We start from the raw sequence: 16,292 nt of genomic DNA on the forward strand, positions 1-16,292 counted from the left end.
TAATTATTTTGTTAGTATGCTTGAAGTATTATTGTTTTTATGTCAATATTAAACTTTTGTTTTGAATCTTACAGATCTGAACATTCATGCCACAATAAAGAGAATTACATGGATAAATATGATAGGTAGCATTCCACATCAAAAATTCTATTTTTATCATTTACCTACTCGAGGACGAGCATGAATTAAGCTTGGGGATGCTTGATACGTCTCCAACGTATCTATAATTTTTGATTGTTCCATGCTATTATATTATCTGTTTTGGATGTTTTATATGCATTCATATGCTATTTTATATGATTTTGGGACTAACCTATTAACCTAGAGCCCAGTGCCAGTTTCTGTGTCTTTCCTTGTTTTAGAGTTTCGCAGAAAAGGAATACCAAACGGAGTCCAAATGGAATAAAACTTTTGCAATGATTTTTCTTGGACCAGAAGACAGCTAGGAGACTTGGAGTGCAAGTCAGAAGAGCTGCGAGGCGGCCACAAGGGTGGAGGGCGCGCCCAGGGGGTGGGCACGCCCCTCGACCTTGTGGGCCCCTTGTAGCTCTCCTGACCTAATTCTTCCTCCTATATATACTCTTATACCCCAAAAACATCTAGGGGAGCCACGAAACCACTTTTCCACCGCCGCAACCTTCTGTACCCGTGAGATCCCATCTTGGGGCCTTTTCCAGCATCCTGCCGGAGGGGGATTCGATCACGGAGGGCTTCTACATCAACACCATTGCCTCTCCGATGAAGCGTGAGTAGTTTACTTCAGACCTACGGGTCCATAGCTAGTAGCTAGATGGCTTCTTCTCTCTCTTTGATTCTCAATACAAAGTTCTCCTCGATGTTCTTGGAAATCTATTCGATGTAATATTCTTTTGCGGTGTGTTTGCCGAGATCCGATGAATTGTGGATTTATGATCAGTTTATCTATGAATATTATTTGAATCTCCTCTGAATTCTTATATGCATGATTTGATATCTTTGCAAGTCTCTTCGAACTATCGATTTGGTTTGGGCAACTAGATTTGTTTTCTTGCAACGGGAGAAGTGCTTAGCTTTGCGTTCAATCTTGCAGTGCTCGATCCTAGTGACAGAAGGGGAACCGACACGTATTGTATTGTTGCCATCGAGGATAAAAAGATGGGGTTTTCATCATATTGCTTGAATTAATCCCGCTACATCATGTCATCTTGCTTAATGCTTTACTCTGTTCTTATGAACTTAATACTCTAGATGCAGACAGGAGTCGGTCGATGTGTGGAGTAATAGTAGTAGATGCAGAATCGTTTCGGTCTACTTGACACGGACATGATGCCTATATTCATGATCATTGCCTTAGATATCATTATAACTTTGCGCTTTTCTATCAATTGCTCGGCAGTAATTTGTTCACCCACCGTAATAATTTCTATCTTGAGAGAAGCCTCTAGTGAAACCTATGGCCCCGGGGTCTATTTTACAACATATTAGTTTTCCGTCAACTTGCCAATTTCTGTCACCGTTCCCTTATTTTGCAATCTTTACTTTCCGTTCCATAAACCAAAAATACCAAAAATATTACTTTACCGTTTATCCATCTCTATCAGATCACACTTTGCGAATAATCGTGAAGGGATTGACAACCCCTTTGCCGCGTTGGTTGCAAGTTGGTGTTTGTTTGTGCAGGTATTCGATGGCTTGTTGCGTAGTCTTCTACTGGATTGATACCTTGGTTCTCAAAACTGAGGGAAATACTTACGCTCCTTTGCTGCATCACCCTTTCCTCTTCAAGGGAAAAACCAACGCAAGCTCAAGAGGTAGCAAGAAGGATTTCTGGCGCCGTTGCCAGGGAGATCTACGCCAAGTCAAGACATAGCAAATACCCATCATAAACTCTCATCTCTCGCATTACATTATTCTCCATTCGCCTCTCGTTTTCCTCTCCCCCACTTTCAAAACGATTTTCGAAAAGATTCGCCTTTTCTTCGCCTCTCTTCTGTTCGTCTTCTTCACTTGCTTTTTGTGTGCTCGTGTATTGGATTGCTTGCTTTGTCACGATGGCTCAGGATAATACCAAATTGTGTGACTTTTTCAATAGCAACAACAATGATTTTATTAGTACTTCGATTGCTCCCGATGCTAATGCGGAATCTTGTGAAATTAATACTGCTTTGTTGAAGTTAATATTTCTGTTAATGGTAAAACACTACAACCTATGTGTTAGTTTTGACCTGACCTAGTCATTTTTGACTGGGCCCACCAGTCAGTGAGAGTGGATAGGGTTGTCGTGAGTAAGAAAAGTATTTCCCCTGGCCCACATGTAAGTGACATATGCAACGAGGGTTAAAATGTCCACAGAATGTTCCGGAGATGGTCAAACCCCTTTGACCGGACAAAAACCACATAGAGGGGTATTTTCATAAGCGCACGAGACTGAAAGAGGAGGAAAGTTAATCCCCTGATTTTTTTAGGGATAAAGACAAGAGTGGGCGCAATTTAGGGGAAAAATGGAATTGTCCTAATTCTTATATTACTGACATTGGTCATAGCGCTAATAATACTAGTCGCGCAAACTCTAATAGGTACCAGTGTCGTACTGCTGCGTGGCTTGGTTCCGGTGCAGAAGAAGCCATAGGCATTACCAGATGGGATTATAATCCTTAAACCATGAGTAATACTTTCTTCGTGGCGCTCAAATAGATATATATATAACACTAAAATACTTCTAAATGCATCCATTTGAGAGTCAACTAATTTTGGACGGGAGGAGTACAAAAGTAAAAAAAAAAAAGCCATGGAGATTTTGAACGCCACTTGCTCGGGATCGATCAATCAATCAGAGTAGACTAGGCCTCCTAGAGCATAGCAACAACCCCACCGGCTTCAGTTTCAATTTCAATCACGGCCCAGCAAAGTCGGCGAGAACGCCGCACCCGCTTTCAAATCCCCTCCCCCTTCGTCGTCCCATCGCTCCCCTTCCTCCTCCTCCCGCTCCTCCCCTTTCAAACCCCTCCCCCCCTCCCTATAAACCTAGGCGAGGGAGCGCCCGCAGGCCACTCCCAGAGCCCAGATCTATCCACGCCCTCTTCGATCGCCCCGGCGTCCTCGTCCATGGCGACTCCGCCGTCGCCGCCGCCGCCGCCCACGCGCGCCTCCTGCGGCTCCTTCCTCCAGGAACTGCAGGTACGGTTCCGCCTCTCCTGTGATTCCATTTCTTGGCGCACGACTTAGTTGCTAGTTTCTTGGGGAAAGGGCCGACCCGGTCTAAGTCTCGTCGCGTTCGTGATGCGTCGTTCGCCGGAAAGTTGTGGCGACGGTGGTCGCAGGCGCCGCGGAAGGGAGTCGGGGCACTTGCTTGAAACGGTTGGATGCGTGCTGGGGTTCAAAATGTACGTCTGTGGGAGGGATCGGGCTCCTATTGTTGTCTCTTGTGGTTCCTAACTGCGTGCTGGAATCGGGGGGGGGGGGGGGGGGGGGGGGGTAGATTCTGCGTTTCTTGATGCTTTCTTGGTTAAAAGATCTTGGTTATTTCGCGGCTTAGTCCCCGAATTCGGCTGTGACCTGCGCATCTCTTGATGTTTTCTTGGTCTTGGTTATTTTACTGGATAATCCCCGAATTCGGTCACATTGCATCTCTCGGTGCTTACTGATGGTTGTTGTACTGCTTGTCGTAGTTAATGCTCCGTAATTATGATTCTGGTAAGCCATTGCCCAAATTCCCCCCCCCCCCCCCCCCCCCCTTTTTTTTTTTATTTCATGTTTGCCTCATTGTCTGCTGGTGCTAACTGCTAAGTATCCACTTTTCTTTGATCCGTATGTACTGTCAGCCTTTTGCTGAAGATTACATTTGTTGATTCAGGAACTATGGGGAGAGATAGGCCCGGATGAACTGGAAAGAGATAGGATGATCTTGCAGTTGGAGGAGGACTGCCTCAATGTTTACAGGAAGAAAGTGGAACAAACTAGAAAGCAAAAGGCAGACCTGCTTCAAGTCATGTCCTTGGGCGAAGCTGAGATAGAAAAGATACTTTCTGCTCTGGGAGAGCGTGAATCCTTTTCTAGGGTCAGTGAATTCTTTTCCTGATCCTTTCAAAATATATATTATTTCCTGATCCCTTCCAATTCCATGCCTTTTGCTGATATCATGCTCCAGTCTTATGTGTTATGTTTGGCTTTTGTTTTTTAGGTGGAGAAGCTTGGGGGTACATTAATGGAACAACTTACGAAACTAGAGCCAGTTCTGGACGATCTGAGACGGCGGAGAGATGAGCGCATAAATGAATTTTTGGCTGTTCAGCTGCATATAGTTCGTCTACAAGCTGAGATTTCAGGAACTATTAATCATGGGGATCCTGCAGCTCCTTTAGTGGATGAGACTGACCTATCTACAGGAAGACTAGCTGAACTGAAAACCCAGCTTAATGAACTCCAGACAGAAAAGGTTAGGCACCTGGTATAAGCCTATCATTTCCTGCATCTTTCAACTCTGACGCTTAAATTGTTTGTCCTGATGTTTTCAGAATCTCAGACTGCAAAAGATTGATGCTCAGATCAAGTGTATTAATGAAATGTGCAACATGATGTCTCTTGATCTTAAGAAGACATTATATGAAGTTCATCCCAGCTTTGTTGAATTGGAAAGAATCAAATCCATGAGTATAAGTGATAGCACACTTGATAGGCTTGCAGGAACAGTTCATGCACTAAATCAAGAAAAGAAACAGAGGCTCAGGAAGGTACTGATGTTTGCTGTTCATGTTAGTCATTTAACAAAAGTATGGGTCTGTGTGTATCTTTGATGTATTCACCTTAGTTTTTATATTTTTACTGGTGACCTCCAGTATGGGCCTGGCATTGTGTTTGAGTAGTTGACCTGATAATATTATTCAGCTTAGCAAATCATACCATGATTTATTTTTTCTGAATTGTCGAGTATGTTGTCTTGGTTGTCACTTTTATGATTCAATTTACCTGTACATTTAATAAAGCAGGGGTCTGCATGTATCTTACTTCAGTGCTTTCACCTTGGCGTATATTGTTTTACTATTTGACCTCCAGTATGCGAGTCATTGAATTTGAGACTTGACATTATGATGTGATTCAGCTTAGCAAAGCATATCATGATTATTTTCTAAACCTTTTGTAGTATGATTTCTTTGGTTTTATGTCATTCCATTATGATTCACATACACTATACATGACATGGTTTGACATTTGTCTATTTGTTTATTGGGCAGCGCTCAAAATTCTTCAATCAATCATACATTCATACTGTAATTGCCATCCTAATTCTGTTTAATTCTTGACCAGTGTATGGTTTATGGACTTGTGCACTTTAGCATGCTTTCCTTTCAACTTCTGCTAAATATTGTTCCATATTTCTTTGTATCAAAGATCCACATTGTTGAAATTTGCATTATCTATTGCAGCTACAAGATCTTGGAAGCACACTCATTGAGTTATGGAGTCTAATGGACACACCATTAGATGAACAGAAATGCTTTGATCATGTTACCTCTTTGATTTCAGTCTCACCCAATAGAGTGATGCCCCAAGGATGCCTTGCACATGACCTTATTGAGAAGGTTACAATTGATTGTCTATTTATTTACTTATTTTCTTTGGATTTTCATCAAGCTAATTTCTTCAAATTATACTAATTTTCATGTAAAATTCCTTTCCCCCCTTGTTTAGGTAGAGGTTGAGGTCAAGAGACTGAAGCATTTGAAAGCTAGCAAAATGAAAGAGCTTGTCTTGAAGAAAATGACTCAGCTTGAAGAAATCTACAGAAGTGTTCACATGCATATTGATAGCGATCATGAGTGGCAGATTCTCACTGAACTTATTGATTCTGGTTCACTTCTTTCCCATGCCTTTCATCCTGAAGATACATAACTGAAGTTATTTTATACAGTTCTGTTTCCATTAAGAACTACCTGATGCATGATTTAACTGGTGCTCCTTAGTTATATAACGTTGCCGTTTCTGTCTCACCTTAAAATTCTGTGAATTTCTTAGTCAAATGCAATTGTAGGTTCTGAAACTGTCTTTCAACTTTGTGTCTTCTAGTGTCAGCTTGAATATTTAGGCAGATCAATTTTGACACAAAAATTGAATAAGCTCTTATGAAAACTAAAAGAGCATGCAGCAATGGGCAGTTGGATGAGAAAATTGCTGTTCTGTTGAAATGCTGTTTTCTTAATATTGTATGCACTATTTTGTTTAAAAGCTGTCTTTGTTTCTTACAGTAAGTTTTTTGAGCTACTGTTCTGGATTTGTTGGCACATCAGACACAAGTTTTAAACTTGGAGCACTCAGTTCCTTTACTTTTAACATATCCATCATAGCAACTTATTTCCCTTGGCAATTGACCCAGCACAATTGCATATTTCTACTAGACTCGAAGCATTAAGGCATAAAAGTTGTGGAGCATTAATCATGATAAAAAAACATCTCCAGAAACAACTGGATTTAATCATCAATATCGTCTATGGTAATGTGGAAAACATCATTCACATACAAAAAGTCAATAGTCTAAAATAAATGGCAATATTTAATTGCAGAAGTAAAGGCTGATAATACTCAAACATGAGGTTATTTTTAGAAGTACTCAGTTGTTTTTACTAAGTATCTCAACGGTAGTTTCCTAAAGGCACAGTACTCAGTTATTTTTAGAAGTACTCAGTTATTTTTAGAAGACATTTTACTGTTACTACCTCCGGTCCTTTTTACTCCGCGTATTAGAATTGGGTCAAGTCAAACTTTGTAAAGTTTGACCAAATTTATATGAGAAAATATCAACATCTACAATACCGAACACATAAACTATGAAACTACATTTCATAATGAATCTAACAATATTGATTTGGCATTGTGTATGTTGATATTTTTTTTCTATAAGTTTGGTCAAAGTAGAGATACTTTGACTTCGGACAAAACTTATATGCAGACTAGAAAGGACCGGAGGGAGTACCATATTGCTCTTCGTTTATTCCCTAATGGCACAGTACTGTTACCTGTTGAATTTGACAATGCATAAATTTTGTTTTGTAGGTAGAGCAGATCTCTCAGAGCTGCTTACAGATATGGATGACCGAATTGCAGAAGCAAGAGATCTTGCTCTAAGTAGAAAGGACATTCTAGAAAAGGTGGAAAAATGGACATCAGCAATTGAAGAGGAGGGTTGGCTTGGTGAATATGAGGGGGTAAATTGAATTTTTCTTCTTCTTATCTTTAAATGCTCTTTGGTCTATACTTGTTCCAATGGTTAATCGACCAGCTAGTTATCTTTAGTCAAAGTATTGCATTGTTGCATCCGCCTTAGGCGATTTATATGGTCTCAATTTCAGGATCAAAATCGCTATAATGCTGGTCGAGGAGCTCACATAAATCTCAAGCGCGCGGAGAAGGCAAGGGTATTGGTCAGCAAAATTCCATGTATGCCTCTATACTTTTCTGTGTGTTTCTACTGGAAATTTCTATTGTTTGGATGAGCCTTCATGTGATTATCATTTTGGATTGCTTGGACAATAGCTGTGAGTATGTTGAATTTTACCCGCTGCTTAATTTGTTCTAGATGAATACTATAGTTGGACATAACTGAAGCTTTATTTAAAATATTCAACAATGTGAAATCTTCTGGAAACATGCTTATGGGTCATTTGATGCACCTGTTAGTCAGGTACACCCAGTTAGTTAAATTTACAATGCACGGCAGTTATAACATTTTAACTATCTCTGACACTCATTTCCTTCTGTTTTCTGGTGTTTGTCCTACTGATGTTTAGTTTGTTTTTGCGGGAAACTGATGTTTAGGTTTGATTTCTCTAACAGAAGTTTTTGTTGATACCTCTGTTTCTCAACTTCAATATTGTTTTACCATGTAGCCCTGCTGGAGAATTTGACTACTAAAGTTAAAGCTTGGGAAAAGGAGAAGGGCATGTCATTTATGTATGATAAGGCAAGTTCAGTTACCAAATGCTCTTTTCAAACGAATATGTTTCAGTTTGCCAATTTCATCTTAATTATGTAACATTTGCCGCATTCATTTACAGAAGAGGCTTTTGGATAGCTTAGAAAAATACACCTCTGAAAGACAACAAAAGGAAGAGGAAAAACGTCGATCACGGGTTGGTTCTCCATGCCTCTTGTTCCACTCAATCCTTGTTCATCAGTGTGTTCGGCCTCTTTTTTTAGCTTCTTGAGAACATTTCTGGAGAAATATATTCTAACCTTGCTCAGTATCATGAATACATATGATACAACAAGGTTGTTTCATATTTTCCGTGCCTCTTGTTCCACTCAATCTGTCACATTCATCAGTGTGTGTGTCTGGTGTCTTTGTAGGTTCCCTCTTTAGCTTTCTTGAAATCTTCTCTGATAACATTTCTGGAGATATATATTCAAATCTGGCTCAGTATCATGAGTACAAATGATCAACATGGAAGTAATAATCGAGCCATTCCCTCGTTAGGATAGTTCAAATTGCCTCTTACAATTCTCATTCACCATATCACATGTTAGATGTTTTGTTCTCTTCTCTACATCACTTATTTGGGGAGTTGATAGGAGAGTTAGGATGGGTGTGTTACCTTGTAAGTTGGCTTTCCTGCTACAAATTTCAACTCTAATAGGTTGCTGAAATGTTTTAACTATCTTCAGGAACTTAAGAAACTACAAGAACAGTTTGCAGCAGAACAAGGTGCGCCATATGGAGCAAAGCCTAGTCCTATGCGCCCGCTTTCGGCAAGGAAACCTCTTGGGCAGAGTACTAATGTCAACATTGTTGGTGGAACTCCTAACAGCCGGCGTGTGTCTACCCCAGTTTCACGCAAGGGAGGCTTGTCTTGTGGAAAAATGAAGGATACTGGCAAGACAGCTGCTTCTATACCGGCAAATTATGTTTCTCTTCCCAAGGATTGCTCAGACAGTTCTTACATGTGAAAATGTAACCACCCCTGACAAGTTGGCCTCTAGCCTGTACTTTCATACGTTTGGTCTCATATAGGTTAACTGATTGTTAATGCTTGAATTGTTCGAATCGTTGATCTTAACTCTGATGCAAAACCTGTTTCTGCTCCTGCACAATGCTTGTGCTCTTTTTCCTGCCTATTTGTGCTGCATTCAGCTTCTGCAGAATATAAATTCGATCCATATCTCAGATATTTGCGCTGAAGAAGCTTTCTGTTTTATATAATATCCGTCTTATATATAGCTATTTTGATCTCTGGTTAACGTTTTGTGAAAAAAAGCACAGTTCTTGCTGGTCCAGTCAGGATTAGGATTCAGCAGTTTGTTGCCTTATCCAAAAGCCTTACCTTCTAGTGTTATTTTGATCTCATGTTTAGAAACTCTTACCTTCTAGTGTCAATGTTTAATGACTAAAAGTCATCAACAAAACTGTTGGTAAAATATGGAAATATGTCAGTGTGAATTTGAAATTTGCCATCACATGACCGAACAATCTCAGATTCCTTCTGAGGTGTAGCTCTTTTCCCTCATGCACAGCCTTCATTAGTAGTTGCCTGTGCTCAGTTCTAGTATAATGATCTCACTCAAGCACACTACATGTTAGTGTGCCTTGCCTGGTCATTCCATTGATTCTAAAGGCAGCTTTGGTGCTTCATGTCTACTCTCTTTACTCTCTTGTTGCTAATCCAGCAGGTAAAGTCACAGTAAATCTCCAGCTAAAGAATTCAGTGACATATGCCCCCAAGATCTGATCCCAAAGTAGCATTCATCTAGTTGGCATTTTAGTTGAACTTATGGGTGTTCCTTCAGTGCGAAACTTAATAAAATGCGACCTTGGAACCAAGAATGGTGCTCATTGTTAATTACAACTAGGTCTCTGTTATTATCCTCGAGCACAGCAGCAGCCAGGTGGTTTTCAACTTAGAAAGTGGAAGAAATTACTCCTTCCCTCGCAAGACGACGCGCCTGAACTACCTACTGACTGACTTTTCTAAAAGACAGTGGTGATGTTACCAGGGGGTGCGGGGGGGGGGGGGGGGGGGGGGATTTTTTGTGGCGTGTAGGTCTTGAACCGTACTGCGACACACAGGATGTAACAAATTTCAGGTTTATTTCACACCAGCAGCAAACCAAAGTGTAACACACAATATGTAACATGAACAACTAGTTCACACCATAGTTCAGGTATAACATGGAAATAAAACCAATAGGGAGTCTGCTGCCGCTTCACATAGAACTATTGACGGTGAATACCGAGTCGGATGAGCAGAAAATCGGTGATCTCACTGCCTCGGGTGCCCAAGAAGTCGACGGTGGCGTTAATATCGACAAATACTCAACAGAAAGTGCTTTACATGTTAGTTAAAGCACTGAGCATAAGCTGTTCTGGTAATTTTTCGCAAAGTTAAATCACGAGGGTTCTTGATGTTACTTGGCGTGTTAAAAATCAGGTGTTGGTTAAAGTACAAAAGTTCCACCAATTGTGACAATTTGTTTCTATCCTTGGTTGAATGTTGGCTTGGTCATCTATGAATCTCTTCTTTTATTGGCTCCGGGTGATACGGATATCTCAATTATAGATGGGGCCACAATTTTTTTCACCTCTGAACCTGTGCTGGAGCTTATGATACACCATACATACATGCTGTTTAGAGCACCCATGATGCCTGTTTACAACATATCAGGATATCAAGAGACAAAAACCAAGAAGGCGATTCGGGTTTATGGGTATCGTATATTTGCAATTTGAGGGGGGTGACATGGTTTGGCCTTTGGCATATCACCATCTGACAATTCACTCTTATTTTTATGCCCATGCCGTATCATTTTCTGGTTTGGAACAAGGTATCTTAGTAAGATCACGGCCTACTCTCTTTATTCTATTAGCATTTCTGCCCCTGTTTTTAGCATTCTGCTGAGGTTACCTACTTGCCATACAGCGAGTTTCATTGGTTTTCGGAGATTAAGCGAATTGCTGCGTGTGGGCTGAGTGTAGAAACACTAATTTATGAGTGTGGTTGGCTTTATGCTACGCATTGCTTCTCTGCACATAGAAGGCTTTCGGTTATTCCAAGACGTCGACCGATGTTCGGTATGAGCACTTTCCCTGGCTGATTACAGGGGGATAAGCTCGGAGACTCGCTAATCGTCTACTCGTAAAACCAACTGGAGCAAGCATCTTACACGCTAAGTGGTCAGATAAGTCACAAGCGTGCGTTTTTTGGTGCTGTCCTAGCTGAAAAAAGGAGCTAATAAAGCAGAATTACAATTTGAAACGTATCTTGCATGTGTAGGCATAGCCAATGCGTTTTCCAACAATTTGAGCACGCATTTTATTTGTCGTCTTGCAATGTCTTCCCAAGACGCTATGTCGATCAATCATGACATGTTGCGTGATTAAAAACTTGCCATTATATGTACTGTTATTGTTGTTGTTGTTGTTGTTGTTGTTGTTGTTGTTGTTGTTTAGGTAATGATCTGTCTAAAACATGATTAACTAGAGCCAGGACAAGGAGTGATATGTACCCATAACCTTGGACAATTTGCAGCGCGACACGTGTTTTTCGGTTTCCAAGTAGCCAGTGATGTAGAATCCATTAACTTGCATTGGCACATCTCAGTCTCATCTGCAACCTGTTATTCCCCCCAAGGCAATGGAAGCCAGGGAGGTGGAGGGAGGGGACCTACGAGGGCTCATCGATCGACCGGGTCCGCCATGCCGTGCCCAGGATCGACACCGCGAAAAGACGGAGCATGAGAAAGGTGGTGGAGGAGGAGGAGGCAGGCAGGCAGGGGGCACATGATTCAGATAACTGTTCTTGTTCCTGGCCCCGGGGCTTTGGGGCACCAACTTGCCCGGGGATGGGACCTCGGATTCGAATCTTTATTCCCGGCTAAAGGAGATTCATGCTGGTTTAAGACTTGACACTGAATCTTTGCGAGTGCGCGCTAGGTAGGATTCCATGCTTTTCTTTTCCGGGGGAATGTTTATTCCTGGCTCCCGTCACCAGTTAATCAATCCTGGTTCTTTAAGGCCATAGTTGCCAATTACTTAAGACAGAGGGTTCTCGGAATCACTAGCACATACATCACATGTATGGTGGGAGCATTATCTTAACTAACCTCTCAAGATGCAATGGGGGTAAAGTTCATGAATAATGTAAGATACATACGGCTATGCGCCAACCGCCGCATCCGAACGATTACGTAGCGAAAACGCACATTTGACAAATATGTAGAATTGAAAAGATATGGGAAATGCAGAAAGAGATATGGTTATTTCTCTTTCGGAGTTTGAGGAGTGCTGCCTGCCTGCCTGCCCACAAATCCCACGTCCAATCAGTCATGTGAGCCCAAAGACTATGATTCCTTTTGTGCACTAGGCGAGGAGTTAGGAAGCAGGATAGCCTGACATGATCAAGCACTTTCCTCATATAGGATTGGAAGAGCTAGCTGAGGTATGGCATGCATAATCATGGTTCATATGTCATAATTAACTTCCCAAGGGGGTAGCTGATACAAGAGATGCAGATAGATAAGACAGGCTACCACAGACAGAAAGCATCGGCTTAATTAGCTAGAGACGTTACAAAGCTCTCCCTCACAGCATATGTTTTACCAGGTTCGTCACCAGGAAGACCAGTTATACTCTTACTGTTACTACCACCACTGCTCAGAGCACTAGACCACCACACCACCACAGCATCAAGATCCACCTATCTCTTGCTCCATCGATCAGTTCTCGTCGTCGCGCTGCATGCCGGCTTCCCCGGCGCCGGCAGGCACCGAGATGGTGACCGCCTTGCCGTTGGCCTGGGCTTTCTCCAGCTCCACCTCGTCCAGCTCGACCATGTCCATGATCCTGCCGTTGCCCTCGACGCCCTTGATCGCCACGGGGATCTCCGTCGCCTCGATCTCCTTCTTCTCCACGTCCTCCTTGTGCTTCCCCCAGAGCACCGAGTAGAGCCCGGCCACGATCAGCACGGACCCGATGATCCTGAAAATATCAAACAGCAAGAATGTACTGACTATTTGCTCGATCTTGTCTCTCATGGTGATTCATATCATGGAGACGAGGATTGATGCACGTACCCTCCGAGGTAGATGTTCTCGGCGAGGATGAAAGAGCCCATGATGGCCACCACGATCATCATGAGCGGGCTGAAGGCCGAGGCGAACACCGGGCCTCGGCTCTGGATCACCAGCCCTTGCACGTAGTAGGCAAGGCTAGACGTCACGATACCCTGCACACATACATATTCACAGAGATTCATGATCAGTACCATGCCATGTTTAATTATTGTCTCGATCTGATGGTGCTAGTATGGCCTGTGAGGCTTACGGCGTAGGCGGCGGCGAGGAGGTTCATGTCGAAGCCGATCTTCCAGACGTCGGTGGTATGCTCCATGGCCAAGGTGACCACGATGGCCTGCAGGGTGCCCACGAAGCAGATGAGCGTCGTCAGGGTCAGCGGCGCGTTGTACCTCGTCAGCGTCGGGCCCTGCATGCACGAAACACCAACTGTTAGGATTTTCAGTTCATGCATGGTTGCATGGACGGGAGGGAAGCGAGCTAGCTATATATATAGACCTGGAGGATGAAGAGGGAGGCCCATGCGAGGGTGGCGATGATGAGGAATATGGACCCCTTGAACCAGTCCTTGGCGGCGGCGGCGGCGTCCTGGTGCGGGCCGGGGAGGTGCGCGTGCCTGGACCAGATCATCTCCACGGCGCGGCCCTTGTAGAGCGTCATGAGCATGGCGCCGGCCACCGTGACGAGCGTGCCGGCCACCTTGGCCATGCACCTGGGCTTCTTGAGGTCCACCTTTTCCATCCGGAAGATGACCGCCATGACGAAGGTCATGGCGGGGAGCATGTTGCTCATGGCGCAGGAGAAGGTGGGCGATGTGTACTTGAGCCCCGCGTAGTAGAAGTTCTGGTCGATGACGGGGCCCATGAGGGCGAGGAGGAAGATGTTGAGGAAGACGAGGGGGGTCATCCGCGGCGGGCGGGCCTTGCCGCGCTCCAGGAAGAGCGCGAAGGGCGCGATGGAGAGGGTGGCGAAGGCGTGGCGGTACACCACCAGCACGTAGTGGCTCATGCCGTGGTTCAGCGACACCTTGGTGATCACGTTCATCCCGGCGTACCCGAACTGCAGCGAGATCATCGCCACGTACGGCTTGCACCGCTGCATCAGCGTCTCCCCCTCGCCGCCGCCGCCTCCCTGCTGCATCGCCATTGCTGGCTGGCTAGGTACGTGAAGTGCTGCCGGGGAGTGGAGTTGAGTGGAGTGGAGGAGTGGTGTGGTGTGTGCCCGTTGCTCCTTCGCCTGAGGGAATACAAGCGGCGCGGGCTCGTATTTATAGCCGTTCCCCGGGGTTGTGGGGGCCGGAGCTTACGTAGGTGGCGGGGCCGGCGCCGGTCGGCGGCTTCGCTCGCTGCATGGATGCTCTTATTCCCACACTGGTGCGGGTGCTCGCGTGCCACTGGTGTATTGTGAGTAGCTAGTTCTTTGCTACTGTGCTTGAATAGAAGAAGATGGATCCGTTGATCGGGCCGGTGAACTTATCCATGGTTGTCGTGATGTGCATGGTTGGCAGGGTCTCGAGGCTTGGATGCCGGGGCGGCGGCCCCGGATGGTGGTCCCCATGTTTCGCTCTCCCGCGGGCTTCATGGCGGCGGCGGTGACTATGCCTCTTGGTCGTGGGGCGACGAGGGGTATAGCACGGGTGTCTCGGTAATGTTCTCTGTCGTTGGCAGTGACGGGGTCCAGATCCGGATATGGAGGTATGTGCTCATCGCGGTTGTCCTAAGGGCCTCTTGCTGTCATGGGTGAGCTGCTGGGTAAAAGCCCCGTGCTTCAACGCTAGCGATGGCGACGCCCGTGGGCATCATTGGGTTCTCCTCTTCGTGCCAGGATTCCGGGGTGAAGACCCTATCTATTTGGACCCGACAGCAATGACACTTTGCGTCGTTATCCCTTCTGAGGGTGTTGTCATGGAGCTTAGGCGTCATAGGGAGTGGGGGTGGCGTAGTCTTCAGTCCCTCCTGTTTTTTTGTTTCCGGCAATAATCATGTGTGTATGTCTTGATCGGTTATCCTGGGATTTTCTGTGTACGAGAGCTCCCTCACTACCTTGTATTCTTCTCGTCGTGTATTGTTTATGTGCTTTATCTATAAAATCGGGTGAGAGCCGATAATTCAAGTTTGAGCTTGGGTTCATCTGCACTCGATGAACAATAAATTAAAAAATAATAGTAAGAAATTTAAAGAAATTATTTGGCTTCGAAGATGCTCAGGTGCGCAAGGAGGTCCCCGGATGTCCGGATGTCCAAACTGCTTGAAACATTACACACACATCTCGCATTCGATCATCTTTGATGCCAAAAGAATTTAAAGGTTTTGAACTATTTTGTATTTACTGTTCATACCCGGTCGGAGATGGCGGATGAGCCCGGCCGGGCACCGAATCACCGCTCGCGTCGAGAGCCGGTTTCGTGAATTAGTGAGGCGGAGTCGAGTGGCGGGTGATGTGGGCTCAGCTGGTGCGCCGTGACGCCGCCGCCCGCGAGGCTTTGCCGTTTGCTCCCGTGTCTGCGCGGCATTGGCCCGGCTGCATGAGCAGGCGACACAGCGGTTCCCCCGCTCGCGCGCCTTTTGTCAGCGTCTGCGTGACACGAGAAAAAAACCAATTGAAGGCAGAAGCTGCTGACACGGCCGGTGACAGGCTGAGACAGCTTGGAAAATCAACAGAGAAAGCATGTAGCGGCAACAGGAACACTCAGGAACACTGCTGGATGTAGAAATCATCATGTCTGTTATTGCGAGTGTTTCTTTAAATTGCATTGTCGATTAACACTACGAGGCTGCATATTTGGAAGACCCCAAGGGCCACAAAGCATGCACTGGAGCTCAAAGTAGCACGGTGCGAGCACTCATGCATCAACTTGAGAAACAATACACAAGTGGACGTGTGACGTGTTATCTACGATGCGATGCGATGGCTGTTCCAGCCAGCGTGGAAGCTACATATGTGGCTGATAAGCATGCACGACCAGCACTATTTAACAACACGTATCTGCAACGGATAAAGTTCGCGCGACGGCGATTATATTCATCCGAGGCAATTTGCAGGGTTCTTGGCGCCAAAAGTTGCACCGAAAGATCAGTATAATACTCCTCACACTTGCAAGTGTAAATCTCTGCATCCATATGCAGCGGCTACAAGCCTACAACCGCATGCATGCCCAGCCCAGGTATGCAGGGCCACAATTTTATCCTTGAGCCTCACAGTCCCGCTTGAAAATTCCTCTCGCAGCCGTGTATTGTCCCCACATCACTTGGCTTCGC

The 16,292-nt window shown here is 44.7% G+C and overlaps 2 protein-coding genes across 2 annotated transcripts; one reads left to right on the top strand and one right to left on the bottom strand.

Moving 5' to 3' along the window:
- The first annotated feature begins 2,853 nt into the window (after nucleotides 1-2,853).
- LOC109780070 (65-kDa microtubule-associated protein 5) lies at nucleotides 2,854-9,060 on the top strand. The gene is made up of 11 exons (XM_020338659.4): nucleotides 2,854-3,156; nucleotides 3,833-4,036; nucleotides 4,160-4,414; nucleotides 4,494-4,709; nucleotides 5,403-5,558; nucleotides 5,668-5,827; nucleotides 7,027-7,178; nucleotides 7,323-7,410; nucleotides 7,860-7,933; nucleotides 8,028-8,102; nucleotides 8,635-9,060. Exons 1-11 carry the CDS (start codon nucleotides 3,085-3,087, stop codon nucleotides 8,914-8,916), a joined length of 1,734 nt encoding a protein of 577 aa, XP_020194248.1. The 5' UTR covers nucleotides 2,854-3,084; the 3' UTR covers nucleotides 8,917-9,060.
- Nucleotides 9,061-12,404: 3,344 nt separating this feature from the next.
- LOC109780066 (WAT1-related protein At5g07050) lies at nucleotides 12,405-14,268 on the bottom strand. Its single transcript, XM_020338654.4, has 4 exons — nucleotides 13,534-14,268; nucleotides 13,286-13,444; nucleotides 13,036-13,187; nucleotides 12,405-12,940 (listed from the first exon to the last, which is right to left on the bottom strand). The coding sequence occupies exons 1-4, from the start codon at nucleotides 14,179-14,181 to the stop codon at nucleotides 12,679-12,681; spliced, it is 1,221 nt and encodes a 406-aa protein (XP_020194243.1). The 5' UTR covers nucleotides 14,182-14,268; the 3' UTR covers nucleotides 12,405-12,678.
- Between the last annotated feature and the right edge of the window lie 2,024 nt (nucleotides 14,269-16,292).

This window comes from Aegilops tauschii, chromosome 1 (genome assembly GCF_002575655.3).
Source record: "Aegilops tauschii subsp. strangulata cultivar AL8/78 chromosome 1, Aet v6.0, whole genome shotgun sequence".
Classification (NCBI taxonomy): domain Eukaryota; kingdom Viridiplantae; phylum Streptophyta; class Magnoliopsida; order Poales; family Poaceae; genus Aegilops; species Aegilops tauschii.

What these genes read in the sequence shown, in the direction of transcription:
- LOC109780070 (XM_020338659.4), top strand. Translation starts at nt 3,085, where the DNA reads ATGGCGACTCCGCCGTCGCCGCCGCCGCCGCCCACGCGCGCCTCCTGC. An exon ending in CCTTCCTCCAGGAACTGCAG is followed by an intron (nt 3,157 to 3,832) that starts GTACGGTTCCGC and finishes TTGTTGATTCAG; the next exon opens with GAACTATGGGGAGAGATAGG. An exon ending in CACATGACCTTATTGAGAAG is followed by an intron (nt 5,559 to 5,667) that starts GTTACAATTGAT and finishes CCCCTTGTTTAG; the next exon opens with GTAGAGGTTGAGGTCAAGAG.
- LOC109780066 (XM_020338654.4), bottom strand. Translation starts at nt 14,181, where the DNA reads ATGGCGATGCAGCAGGGAGGCGGCGGCGGCGAGGGGGAGACGCTGATG. An exon ending in CCTCCCTCTTCATCCTCCAG is followed by an intron (nt 13,445 to 13,533) that starts GTCTATATATAT and finishes TCGTGCATGCAG; the next exon opens with GGCCCGACGCTGACGAGGTA. An exon ending in TCCTCGCCGCCGCCTACGCC is followed by an intron (nt 13,188 to 13,285) that starts GTAAGCCTCACA and finishes GTATGTGTGCAG; the next exon opens with GGTATCGTGACGTCTAGCCT.